Source organism: Patagioenas fasciata, chromosome 7, assembly GCF_037038585.1.
Source record: "Patagioenas fasciata isolate bPatFas1 chromosome 7, bPatFas1.hap1, whole genome shotgun sequence".
Lineage (NCBI taxonomy): Eukaryota > Metazoa > Chordata > Aves > Columbiformes > Columbidae > Patagioenas > Patagioenas fasciata.
Genome location: NC_092526.1, coordinates 36,892,752 through 36,907,114, shown reverse-complemented (window position 1 = coordinate 36,907,114; position 14,363 = coordinate 36,892,752). Strand labels below are relative to the sequence as shown.

Genomic DNA, 14,363 nt, shown 5'->3' with positions numbered 1-14,363 from the left:
AGCAGTTAGGGAAGAAGGTTAAGAGAGCCAGCCTTGAAGGGAGATAAGCTTTACAAGCAGCTCTTTTAGAATGACATTCTTATTCTCACTCTTTCAAATCTTTCAGCCTGCAAGTTTACAGATCTAAGCTTGGAGCATTTTTAAGATTTTAACATACTTTCTTAAGAGGCTGAAGGAGGATTTAAAAGGAATAATTAAGACTGACTTATCACCCCTCAGTTTTGCAGCATTTTCATTATTAAATGACTGGATCATGTGCAAAATAAATAAATGCTTGGTTTGAGGCAGAAGCCCTCTACCTTCATCTTATCGGTTTTGTCTTCACAAGAGCCCCTAACTTCAAACTGTCAAAAGGTGGCAGTGGGATCCCCTGCACCACAGCTCTATGCTAAATGTGACCTGCAAGAGAGGCCAAAGTAATAGCTGACAGCTCTTTCGAAGTCCACGTTACCCAGCCAGTGCTTGGAATCATTAGCTGAAAGGGAACTTGCTGTTCTCAGCTCACCTTGAGCACTCCCAGCACAAAAAGTCTGATATTTGGTAAAGCACTTGACTGTACCTGAAGTTGTGCAAATATCTTGGGCTGAAGTGAAGAGAGTGAAGACAAGAGCTGAGCTGTTTCTGGTAGCAAGGACTCCCCGCTCTGGCTGGATTCTGCTTTGGTGATGAGCGACTCCCCTGCTGAGCTCCCTACAGTGCCACAGAGAAAGCAAACAGTTATGCCAAATTTCTTCTTCCCATTTAAAAGCCTCCTCTGCAAACTGAGCACCTTCAGTCTCAATATAGATATATAAAAAGACATGTATATGCATATATGCTGTTCTCTTTGCAGAAGAAAAAAGGCTGGGTATGAGAAAAAGACAACACTGTAGTAAGATTGTACGTGCCAGTTCAGAGTAAAAAAAGATGCATCGATAAATCCATTTCGGAGAGCAAAGTAATTAATTGCATCCTACCCTGTGCTTTGAATTTCTAGTTATAGCAGAAAAGCTTAAACATGTCTAACAAAGCAGCAATCAAATAATTTGACAATACATACATCTCAGTAAGGGCTCAATAACAGACAGGCGTCAAAAGAGTGATGTCTTCCAAAATTAAAAAAAAAAAATCTACACAGGAAATCCTCTAAGTCTCACCACTCCCTTCCAAGCATCTTTGTGGAATTAGCATAACTTCTATAAAATATCATACCAAAAGTCCATTTATTTGGAGGCCTTTCAGCCTACAGATTACATCATATCCTCAAAATTCTGATTTAATGCCAGAATGGTGGACTTCATTTCCCAAAGATCCATAAAAACTGAGATTCGCTTGTAGCAATTTCTGCAAGAAAACATCCCATGGGATCATTCCATTTCCTGTCTGAGCAAGCCGGAACATTTTGGATAAGATTTATCCAGACACAAGGAAATGTTGCTTAGCCTCTTATTTTGCAGTTTCACTGCTATCACTATAAAAAAGAAGCTTGCCCTGTGCATGCAGATAGAAAAGAAAAAGAAAAAAAAAAAGAAAGAACAGCCAATTGCAAAAAGTTTTCTATCAGGAAATCACATAAAAGTTTCCAGCAATCTATGCAAGTGGAGGTATATTTTTCAGCATATATATTGATCTGCAAACTCTCACTCTTTATCACAACTGACCATAAGATACACTCTATAGAGTATCTCACAGCTCTGCTGCCACTCAACACCTGTGGCTCTACTTCTATTCTAAGCATTAAGAAAAGATCTCCTTGAACAGAACGACTTAAAATATTTAGGCTCTTTTTAATACTATACAGAGATCTCATATGCATATGTGAATGTTCACATAAAGAAAGAACTGCCATCTCTTCCTATAAGTTGTACTCTACACTAACATGCCTAGGAATAAATGAATAGTTCAGCTCCTGATCTCGCCCCTCCTTACACTGCATGGGCATTCAGTATGAAAAAAGTATATAAATACAGGTATTTAATCTCACTTGCAATTTTAAGATGGCAAAGGGAACACACTTAAGTGTGATGGTTACAGTGATTCTAACACAGGAGAGAAGAGAAAAGCTGCATCACATGGAGATACGGACTTCTGCACAACAAGAAAACAAACAGCTGGCTTTGGTGCTGTTATCGTTTGATTTCTTAAATGTAAATTTGTCCTCATTCGGCACAAACTGAAATGAAAATAAACATGTACCAACAACAGTTTGAAAAGTCAGTGTTGTTTTCCTTTGCTACATACATTAAGGAGAGCTGATTTTTTTTAAAGTCAAGGTTCTTTTTTTTTTTTTTGCTTAAACTTGTAGCACAACTACAAATAGGTGTTCACAATGTATACAAACACATACCCACATATTTAAGTAAAGGCAAGATATGCTGCAATTAGAATGTCTGCTTATATTGACTGAATTGGTGCACATGTGCAGAAAACTAAACAAATCCAATTCTCTAGCTTCCTTTAAAACTCAGTATTGGTCACTGGATGGATGTTTACACATTTGACAGGCTACTTTGCCTTAGAAAATTACCTATGAAAGACAGAGAAACCAAGAACTGGTCTTCCTGAACCTTCTCCAGCATTCAGACAGTTCACACCGAAAGTCACAGTATCACAGTATCACAGTATGTTTGGGATTGGAAGGGACCTCAAAAGATCATCTAGTCCAATCCCCCTGCTGGAGCAGGAACGCCTAGGTGAGGTCGCACAGGAAGGTGTCCAGGCGGGCTTTGAATGTCTCCAGGGAAGGAGACTCCACAACCTCCCTGGGTAGCCTGTTCCAGTGCTCTGTTACCCTCACTGAGAAGAAGTTCTTTCTCAAATTTAAGTGGAACCTCTTGTGTTCCAGCTTGATCCCATTGCCCCTTGTCCTATCATTGTTTGCCACTGAGAAGAGCCTGACTCCATCCTCGTGGCACTCACCCTTTATATATTTATAAACATTAATAAGGTCACCCCTCAGTCTCCTCTTCTCCAAACTAAAGAGCCCCAGCTCCCTCAGCCTTTCTTCATAAGGGAGATGCTCCACTCCCTTAATCATCTTTGTTGCCCCAGGAAAGTCATCCCTGCTGAGCTCTGTCACAGCTGTTGAAAACACAACTATTCCTTGTCTTCCCATAAAAGTGCAGCAATAGAAATGCTAACATAGACATGCAAACTTAAGCACAGTATGTCTGCTCGTATTGCAAATTTCCTTTTCTCCTAAAAAGCAAGAAATTTCCAAAATAGAGGGACACTATTCAGACTGAGCCTAAAAATTTACCTCTCTTCTCCATCAGCTGTCTGGAACAAAAAGTACCCAAGACCATGTTCCAATTAAATGATGGAACACGCTGGCATTGCCACTGAGATTCAAAACATCTAAGAAGTCTGCAGCATTATCTTAATGTATGCAAAAAATTAGGTTCTTCCACCTTGCTGCAATCATATCCCTGCTAAAAGCCAACAACTGTTCTGATGAGTTTCATATCAAACTTATTAAAACAAGGGATAGGGAAAGCATCCACAAGCATGCTGGAAAGTTTTTTTTGGCAAAATATCTTTGAAACCTGGGGAAAAGGGCAGAATAACCTAATTTTAAATTTCTTATCAGTCACCATGATCCAGCAGAGCATCTCTCCCTGTGTGTAATTGTAACTATGTGGGCAGCAAGTAGATCTAGTTACAAACACCTGTGTTTTGGTTTAGGAAAAAGTGTTAACCAGCACCTTGCAAAAAGACAGACCTTTGACTGTGAATGCATAAAACCAAGTTTCTATAGACATCTACACTCTGGTTTTGCAGCGGAGTGGGAGGAAGTTTAATACCCAGCAATTGCTGGGAAGAGATGCTACTTTGGCCTCATGCATTCATAAAGAAGTTATACCACATAAAGAACTGAAGAAATGTATCTCACAGCTCTGCTGCCACTCCACACCTGTGGGTCTACTTCTGATCTAAGGATTAAGAAAAATGGAAAAGAGTGCTTTCAATTCTGACAACAGAAACACAGCATTCGTTGTTCAGGGCCTGATCCTACAAGTGGAACTCATCAAGCCAATGACTTTGTGAGAAACAGGAAACCCAATATGCATTCAAGTCCTTTTTGACACAACGTTTAAGCACGTGCAAAGCACAAACCATCAAGCAACTCAAGTACCCAGTTGGCTTCTGGGTATTGTGTGCCCTGACAGATATTTCTGCTCAGTAAGAACTTAATTCTCTATACACAGGTGGTGTTAGCACCTTCATCCAAGGAAAAACGTGCTTTCCACATAACCATCGTGTTAAAATATTCAGTTGCGCAAAGATGCTAAATAAAAGCCAAATTTATAATTTTCATACTTCTGCCAACCCATCACAACTACACGTATTTTTTCACACATGCAGTCAAGCGGTTAAAAAAAATGTATGTCAAAACAGACACATAAAACAATCCTCCTTAAGTTCAGCTAAGTGACAGAACATGGCAGCGACCTCTGGAAGGAAACTTGTATAACACAGTTAATAAAACAAATCACATTTGGAGACAGCCAAGATATTAATGCAGTCCTACCATCTGAAGGTGGTGAGGCAAACGTAACAGTCACCGTTTCTGTGAGAACATTCCCACTGTCTGTGGTCCACTGCAGCTGAAAGGAAAAAGATCTCAGTTCTCAGAAAGGCGGAAGTTTGTCTGTCACAGGAACATGGGCTCAGTACAGGACTCAGAGCAAAACAGTGGCTAAAACTACACTTTCTGATTTTCTTATAGCCATTCGTTTTGGGAGCTCTTGGCTTACAAGAAACATGAACAAACAAACAAATGTAAAACAATTTTTAACATGCACTATACCAGAAGGCTAAAGTCTGCTCATGAAAGTTCAAAGACTTTGAAATAGAAAACAGTCAAACCGTCTGGCTGACTAACACGTATCTCGCACTCACCTGGACCAAGAGCAGTGTAGTAGAGAGAAAAGACTAATGACACTGTATGAGTTAACAGTACGGTTTGTCAAAGCTTATTTTAAATCATAACTCAGAACATTAGGATCACTGTACATCCCTTATTACCCAATAGGTAGAAGAAAATTAAGGAGCAACACAGAGAAGTTACTGAGCATTCTGAATTATCCACTTCATGCTTACTGGCTATAAAGTGCATTTATTTTTACACATTCAAAATGTTGTGCAAGCCCTAGTTTAGACTGCACCTGAGACATACTTCATCCCCATTTTTCAGATGTGGAAAATTAGTAGTAACTTCTCAAAAACACAGACAATGACAAAGCCACAAATAAAATTTTCTGACGTGTGTCAATTTTTCTACACCACGTGGCTTCCAGTTCATGCAGTCATCATGAAGTGCTAGTATTGTACAATTTGTCAATCAACTAATGGCAATCTAATGCTGATGAGATAAATACCAAATAAGGTCAGAAGGTTTTATTCATATTTAATCCAGTCTTGCTCAGCCAGATATTCCACTGAAAATATTGCTGGTGGAAATATAAAGTCATAGAGAATTCTGGATGAAAACCAGCTAAGTGGTAAAAGTAAAAAAATAAGATTTCCAGTGTTTAACTCCAAAAATGAAACATGAAGGTCAACGTACTGTTGCTGGGATACTTTCTGAATTATACACCATCTCGCCATTCCTCAGGGACTTCTGCACTTCATGAATGTGGTTCTTGATGTCATTCACAGTGGGGAAGAAGGACAGGTTGTGTCTTTCCGGCACTTCATCGGGCTTGAATAATTCTCTTTCCACATACTTTCTGCAACGTTAAAGGACATTAAAATATGCATATTTAAAATATATTGTGCTATTTCCATCTGTTATAGTTCTCCCTCCCCTTGCTGCAATCATGAGACAAGAGTAAACTAGATGACCTGACCTAGTTCTTTGTGCATCTGCTACAGAGTATGGAACTAAAAAAACGTGCATTTTTTTCAACTAACTGCAAAGAGGTTAGCAGCTCTTAGTGGCTACCTACAAGAAAATGGAAAGAGAAGGCAAAATCTGGGAAAAACAGTTTCTCAAGACGTACGGGAAACATATGCAGTAATGTATCGGCGCTGCCATTTCATTGCAAACAAATTAACCAAAAGCAAAAGTAGATATAGCACTACAGACCAATAGTATGCCAGATGGTTCTGTACCTTAGTTGCTTCCTCACTGCATAGACCTGCTCTATTCCCTGAGACACCAGCTCTCGAATCTTGTCTGCCACTTGAGGATGAAGTCGGGAAGGCAAAGCACAGTTCTCATCTCTAACAACTTCCTCCTCCTCCTCAGGAGAAGACACGGAAAAATGGGAGGGTGAAGAAGGGAGGCAAGAAGTTTCCATTTCATGATACTGGTGGGCTTGCTGAGTGGGTAACTGTACATACCACCTGGCAAGAAGGAAATAGTTTCTACACACAATTCTCAAGCAAAGGCAAAAAAATGAACAGTGTGACAATTACAAACAACCACACTAGAGCGATGAAAGTTTTCACAGCCCCTGATTTGGAAGATATTGCCTTTTAGAGCTCAGGGTCCTGTCACACTTTTCCATGCAAAATAAACCAGCTCAAACCCCCAAATAATACAACTATTTCTATCTATTTCCTGCATGGCATGAAAACATGTACTGAAATTCCACAGCTTGGAGCTGAACACTTTTACCAAACTAAATACTCCAGAGCCACAGAAATCTCCCTGACATTGTGGGATTTTTTACTACTGATACTAAGCAAGAGCCTTAATACAGTGACTATGTAAAAAATAAAGCAAACCAGGTAAATTATTGCTCTCTTTTTGCTTCATTTGTCAAGATACAGAAAAAAAGTGGAAGTTTCACCTGAGAACACCGCCAGCATCTATCAAGTTCTTCTTCAGCATGTTGAATGCTTTCTCCTGCTCCATTCTTATGATTTTCTTGTCAATTTTAGGGTCAGTAGGAACTCTGTATTGCAGAAACTTTTGAACCTTTTTAATATAGATCCTTCCAAGGGTTGGGAGGGAATAAAAAAAAAAATCTCCTTCAATACACTTTGCCCTCAGGGGAAGGCAAAAAACCCGTTTAATTCATATCAGATATTAGTATAGAAAAAGTTCAAGCAGAGTGTTGCAGGAGGGGAGGAGATTCTAAAATAACTGTAGAATTGTTAAGGACATTGCATCCAACAGAGCAGGATGCAGATGGACACAGATCTATACACTTCTGTTCCAGTCTGGAGGCCACTTGACCAGAGTGATTTTGTACCTCAGCAAAAATCCTCTGTTCCTCAGTGTATTAAAAACACAAGACTGTTTCTGAACAGGCTGTAGTTCACCCAGCTTGAGGCCAGAATTGAGCACGTACATACCTAGAACTGTGGAGGTAAAACACACTCCTAGCTCAGTAAAAACCAAACAAGCACCCAGGAGGATGCTCAAGGGAACAAACCACTAGTGATGGATAAGGAGAAAGTCTCCAGTGAACAGGAAGAACTGTAATTCCTTCAGCAAATACGACATCTGGTAAATTAGTATGACTGACTGATAAGAGTGCAATTAAAAGCCTGAAGGAAAAACAACAAATAAGATGACAAAGTTTTAGGACCAAAAATAGTCACTAAAGGACACCACAATAACTAACCAATGCTTAGTTAGAGAATGATTTCCACTTGTATTTCATATCCTGATGTACTGTTACTTTGCCTCCAGGCAACCTACCAAATCTCAGCCTTACTCAGTGTAACAGGCAGCATTTCCTCCTTCCCTCTGAATGAATTATCAACTTCAAGCTATTGAGGAGACAAAGTTATGAGCTACAGTGCACATGAGCTACCACCCCCAAATGGGCATATCAAGTCTCACAGAAGGAACACTTTCTTAGGATGCTGAGTAGCTCTTCTAACTTTACAGAGAATTCTTACCTTGCTGGACACGTGGCTTTATACAGATGGCCAGAGGTGCTTTCCTGCTCACCAGCTTTTTTGGGCTGAAAGCCTTTCCTCCTTGGCCCATACTGGCATTCCATCACAATGGCTCTGCTTCCTGGGAACAGAAAGAATGCACACTATTTATACAAGCAACCACTGAAGTAAAAAAGTAACTACAGAAAATAGAAAAGATCCAAACCAGTTGTTTCTGTTTACCATCAGACTCTTGAGAAGGCAGAACACTTAAGTGCAAATGTTTCTCTCACAGCATGTAAGGAACACAGAACATTTTCAAAGCATTTCCCAAACTTCTTATACCTCACAACACTCCTGCAACATATATGAAGGTAAAATATTGGATTCTGCTCTGGTGAACACCAATACTTTACAATGCTGATAATAAACATAAGAGAAGCAGAATCTCCCAAATAACCACGAAGATCCACAGCTGAAATAAAAGGTCAGCAGCTATTTCCAGCCTCCTGTCTTAAATCAATAGTACAGATCATGCTGTCCTATAAATTCTTACCTGCAAGTCTGACCTGTCCCATTGCAAAATAACACCGTTTCCGTATGGTATACCCACACAAAACCAGACAGGTTTAAACAAATATTGTTTAGCTTTAAACTTAAGTTATTTCTTCCAGGCAGACCTCTAACAAAAGGGGTAACAGGCATAGCACTGAAGTGGTCAAGAAGGGAACTTCTTCCAAATTTATTCCACGTCATGTTTAATTATGTTTTATTTATACATATAATTTCATGTACTCCAGTGTGCAGGCAAGGAGCTATCTATACTACAAGTGACACAACCAAAACTGTTTTAAGTATCACAATAGTAACATAATGTGTTTTCATTAGGTACCTAATGATTTATTGCCTTGGAGTGCCAAATAAAAAGGTAAAAAAATTTTAAAATAAATTAAAAACTCCAATGCAAATAAATAAGAAATTTAAAAGAGTATGTCTAACAAACATATCTTCTTTGTTATACATACTTGTTGATAGCTTGTTTCTTTTTGCAAACAAAATTGAAGTTCTACAATTTAAAAGACTTCAACAGCTTTAAGCTAGTCATCGCTAATATGAATCTCAAAAGCAATTTGTTGGGGCCCTTGTTTTAAAAAAAGTATCAACCATTCAAAAACTCTTATTAAAAACAAAAATACAAATTTTTATGATTAGTGCATGTTTTACACTATAGGGAGCTACCCAGCTTCTCTCTATTTCTCTCTGGCTGAGGCACAGCACGGAAGGTATTACAGGTCAGTTTCACTTATGCCAAAGGGATGAATTCCTTGAGAACATCACTTCTGTCCTGCACAGCTCAGAACTCAGTTATCTGGTATTTAAACTGCTGTTCAGTAAAGCCTATTTCCAGCCTCTGTGCTACAAGTGTAAAGGATTTTAATGAGTGCTTTTCATGGAGGAACTGTAAATTAAACCTAAACATACTGGAAAAGTAACACATTACAAATACACAAAATGCCTGCTTGGGGGGGTCTCAGCAAAGAAAAAAAAAATATTACAACTTAATAATCTGAGTCTCTATTAGTGTACAACACTTCAAATAAAAACTAAATCTATGTGTGTTTTTTCTCTAAATATCTTACTGTAGGGCAACCCAATTATCAGGTAGATCTTATAGGAAACTAAAGATGTCTCATATGTACTTTGGGGAAAATGGCAAAGAAATAAATAAAAGAAAAAAGCACATAACCTACATTCCAGTCATTCATGATCTCTATGCAACAATTAAAACCTGTTCACTTCATATCCAAATGAGCTCTCAGTAATTTCATACATGTAATGCATGAGCTAAATATGTAATTACCAACCTGTGAAGTCTGCACAGTCATTAAAAAAAAATATCTCTGCTGAGGTAAGTTGACCTTTATTTTGCTTTTAAAATTTAGTTATTTTTTTAAAGGGTGTTCTTTAAATAGCTTATTGGCTCCTGTGGAACAAAGTCTTCAAAGGATCTCCAAGTCAGGCAAGAACACTCAAACAAACTCTTACCCATCTGTGAACTTCCACATACTGACAGAACAGATGGGACCATCATCTAAAAATCTCATCACAAGCAGCCCATCAAATGCTACTGAACTAATTTATTTGTAAACAACAAAAGGAAATAATCACAACAAAACATAAGCCTGTGGCTTCAGGGAAACAAGCTCCTTCAGACTGTGTCACAGAGGTGCCCAGTTGCTCTTTTTTGTTTCTGCCTTGACTTCATCAACATTACGAACACCATAAAGATACTTCTTTATGGCCAGCTGGCAACTGATGTTGAAATTTTGAAAGCAGTTATTAAAAGAAAAGTTAGTTACCTGCATTGACAAAGGGGATCCCATCATATGGGACATACTGAGATTTCCACATCAACCGTGTGGCGGGTTTGGCTGGGCTTGGAGACTGGCGTGTCCCCCACACACTCTGTGTTTGCTGCTTGTGTAGCGTTAGAACACTTTCTAATTCTGTCTCGCTCACACAATAGCCACGGTACGAGTCCCCAATTTTCTGCATGGAAAGGAGGTGAAATAATATGATTATTCACCCAGCTGACTGCTGAAAATTACACAAGAAAACAAAAGCAGTCAGGGACTCTCGCAGGTGTGGACACAGTCCCAAATTTTTGGCGTTTCATGGCTTTTTTTCCCCCACACTAGTACCCTCACAAATAAATTTACCACAGGATCTAACACCAGAGCAGTCAGACCTCCAAGACCACAAGTACACCAAGAACCCCTGAAAAGATTACAGTTACTGCTAACTCCGATTTCCACAGGACAGATTCATTCCTGTTGTTTGCCCGAACACATACTTTGGTTGCAGTCACCACCTAGGCAAATTTGTCATAGGTAAACATCTTCACATGCCACCCACAGGGAATGTCTGAAGCAGTAAAAATGGTCTGTGCATCTACTTCAACACACAAATGCCGCACTGAGCAGGAGTAGAATATACCTGCTTGTACTACCAGGAACTGTCTCACCCACCCACTGCACTAACTTTGAATAGAGTGTCTCTGGAATACTCCTGCCAATCTTCAAGGCACTCCTGATTCTCAACAACCCACAGAAACATAACATGCCAGATTTGCCATGTGCAAACTGATGATAGCTTCTGTGAACTTCAGTAAGCTCTGGGCAGCTCCAGAAAAACTCCATCTAACCTGACTCAGAGTAAAAAACCAAACCACAACTAACTTGCTGACTCCGTAACAGCCCCTGTGACATCCGCTCAGCTACTTGAAGCCGTCACAGCTGGTTCAGTGCTGGTCTGCCAGGGCCAGCCTGCAAGGGTGGAGCAGAGCTTTCCATCCGAATTTGGAATGCCACACTCGCTTCTGTTCACATGCAGCTCAGGATCAGGCTGACCAAGCAGCTGGAAGAACACCCAGAGTAGTTTGCCAACTCAGTCTTACAGTGTATCTGTGTGGCAAATGCATAATGAATGAGTACTAAAGATCTATTTTGCCACCTCTAATGACAGAGCAGTCAGATGTTTAAATAATGCTGACAACAAAAGCAGCAACAGTGTCTCTCCAAGATTATCACCACACGAATACTTTTGTGACAACTGCAGAAAACCTGCCTCACAGTCACCTAAGAAAACCAAAATGTTTGTGGTTAGCAAGACCTAAAGTAAACAAAGAACAAATGAACGCCTTGTGAATGAACTGGGTCAGCACGGTGCTGCTGCTGGGTGCAAGTGTAAAAGCAGAGGGTTATGTATGCACCAGTCATTCCGAAATACGAGTCGCTTACACTTCAGTGCTCACTGCACTGCAAGCATGCTGCTCCCGCAGTTAAGAAAGTCTGCACAGGCTGCAATCATGCAGCTGTGGCAAGGAAGAGAAGCTGCCAGTTATTTAACTAGAAATTATAAATACCTTTTCTGTTCAAAACTCGATCTGAAAAATCCAAGAGAAGCAAAGCAGTCTGAGAAGTACCAGAACCACTTTCTTTACAGACACCCCCCTTTCACAAAAGGGATTACAGTACCGCTCCACACAGTGAATACAGTGTGACCAGCATTTTGCTTTCCACATCTTATACCTGTCACTATAAATAGGTCATTGATATTCTAAGGAGATGAGAGACTGATGAAACTGTTGTGCCAGCAAAGTGGCAGTAACAGTTAAGGCACAGGTTCCCAAGTAGGAAGAAATGAGAACATCTGCTCCACACTAATAAATGAACTTAGCTTTGTACAGTTGATTAATTAATGTAGTTTTAAATTACATTCTATTTTAGTAGGCTAATGCATGCTGGAAATGCATTCTGATCAGACCACTGAAAACTAAGTAGGTTATAGAAAATAACTGTTTTTTTAAATCTACTTTTTATTAACAATGTAATTACCTTGAAGTAATCAGATACTCTCCAACCCTTTAACTCCAGTCAAGCTTCGGGCCAAAAAATGAAGTAATTCCTTTTCTCCCCCTCCCAGCCTCATCTCAGCAAAGGCTCCTTAAAGCTTACACTAAAGTACACGCATCGAGGTTGCAGTTTTCCTTGACAGCAGCAGGGTACCAGAGGCATTTCAGTGTCTAGGTACAGCAAGTGTAAGCTGAACGTTTCAAGGCAGTCATGGAATCAACACCAAACACAGAGCTTAGTGCTAATTCTGGAGAGCTGGCAGCGCTTCTTGCTCCATGTCTGCCTGCAGTGCTAATGGCCAGAGGAGCTACTGCCTCTTGGACCACGGTCCTGACCCTGGGATGTGCAACGGGCAGCATGTATTGAGCCCACACCACACCTTCACCTGTTGGAGTCTCTCGTGTAACCCACACCCATCTCTGCACTGTTTCAGGTTGTTTGGGTTCTGGCAAGTGACAGAAGGAGCGGAAGTGTGAGCTGTTGCATTTTGCTGCATCTCTACTACACCTCCACATTCCAGAGGGACCCTTCTATCGTGTTATTAATAACAAAACATTCTTCAAGACAGCCACACCTGAAAGATAAATGACACCTCAAAATCCTGCTGTCTCTAGCTTGTGCACATGAAAACACTCCTGCATCCCAGCAGTCTCCAAGGGATTTACACTGTGTATCTGCCAAACTCAGCACAGCAACTCTGCTGATAACACACAAGAAGGAGGAGAATTTGGGTTGTTCCTCCTTAGATGAGCTGATTGTGCAAGGAGAACAGCAACGAAATAGTTATTTTTGTTTAAAGGAACAGGGAGGACTAATACATACAGGCAATAGTTCTGCTGAACAGCAGAGGCAGATGTTTATATCCTCGTAACACATTCAAACAAAAAATCTTTATTTCCCTTTCTTTAAAAATAAGAGCTCTTCTATAACCGCGACTGCTGTGCATTTTAAACAGAGCAGATGAAATTTCTTGTAATAGACTCGGGTAGACCAAACAGGCCATAATACAAGTCCTCCTATAAAATGAAAACTATAACCAATTCACATAAATTACACCAATATTAAGATAGGAAAGCATGTGCCACATAGTGCTAAGAACACAGTAACAGGAGTTGTACATCTTACCAGACTTTAACAACTAATCAGCTATTTGAATTAAGGTGATTAATTCTGTGAAAACAGTATCTCCACCATGGAAGAATCTGTGTTACTGATTTTCTGACCTGTTAATGTTCAAGTAGATATAATAGAAGACAGTACCATTTGTATGAAATAAAGGGCATATAACAGAGACGACTAGATTAATATACTGAGTTAATTTAAAAAGTATTTCTAAGTGGATATAGAAATAAATTCAATTCCCAAGTCCCTGTAACTGCAATTTCCAGTTATCAGTGGCCAAGCCAATAGGAAAAACCTCAAATCATAGGGATATCTAAAGAGGTGAACCAGCCAGAGAGAGAATGAGCTCTCCTTTAAAAAAGTGCTAAGAGAAAGTAAAATAAACATTTGTTAGGAAGAGTCTGGTAGCAGGAGGAAAGGGTAAGTGATCTCTCAAGAATCTTCCCATCTCCCCATCCTCCCTTTTCAGTGCTTTATGATGCAATCTAGCTGCTGATATCATCCCAGTCATCAGGACAGTTCTGCAGACATTTAACAATATGCAAATAAACAGAGTTCTGTTTAGGTCAAAAGCCATCACAGGGAATACAGACAGAGCATTTTTTTTTAAGAGAAAACAAGCACAGGTAACTGTGCTGGTACAGAAAAAAAAAATAATCTGTAAGAATATCTAAACTGGAAATCCTAAGTAACACATTGACATTAAGGTGCTCTGCTAAGTTCCAGACTTGACCCTGGTGAGTCACATGGATTTTGATCTTTAAGTGACTACACAAACTAATATGAACAGCTGCAGACTAGGCCATACAAAAGCAATCTTATTCTTTAATCAATGGACCACTAAAGGCAGCAAAACCCAGCTTGCTCAGCAGAAGACATCAGAGCTTGCGCTGTAGCTCAAGACTGAACTCTAACACAACAACACAGCTTTTCCCAGCGCTGTATGGCAGCGAGATTTCAGAAGCACATCTCTTGCTTCAGGAGCTGCTGATGGTCAGTTATTCAAGT

General features: G+C 39.8%; 1 protein-coding gene across 18 annotated transcripts in view; it reads right to left on the bottom strand.

Annotated features, from left to right (window-relative positions):
- CARF (calcium responsive transcription factor) overlaps positions 1-14,363 on the bottom strand; it is a 40,695-nt gene that overhangs the window by 14,471 nt on the left and 11,861 nt on the right. For 17 of the 18 annotated variants that reach the window (XR_011740077.1, XR_011740082.1, XR_011740086.1 and 14 more), the window contains 7 exons: positions 10,179-10,368; positions 7,840-7,960; positions 6,780-6,923; positions 6,097-6,330; positions 5,549-5,711; positions 4,511-4,586; positions 560-690 (listed from right to left, as the gene is read on the bottom strand). Coding sequence is in view for 1 of the 18 variants with exons in the window: in XM_065840654.2 (XP_065696726.1) it covers positions 560-690; positions 4,511-4,586; positions 5,549-5,711; positions 6,097-6,330; positions 6,780-6,923; positions 7,840-7,960; positions 10,179-10,368 (1,059 nt within the window). In the remaining 17 variants the exon portion in view is untranslated. The remainder of the gene's footprint in view (positions 1-559; positions 691-4,510; positions 4,587-5,548; positions 5,712-6,096; positions 6,331-6,779; positions 6,924-7,839; positions 7,961-10,178; positions 10,369-14,363) is intronic. The other variant, XR_011740093.1, reaches the window with a different exon arrangement.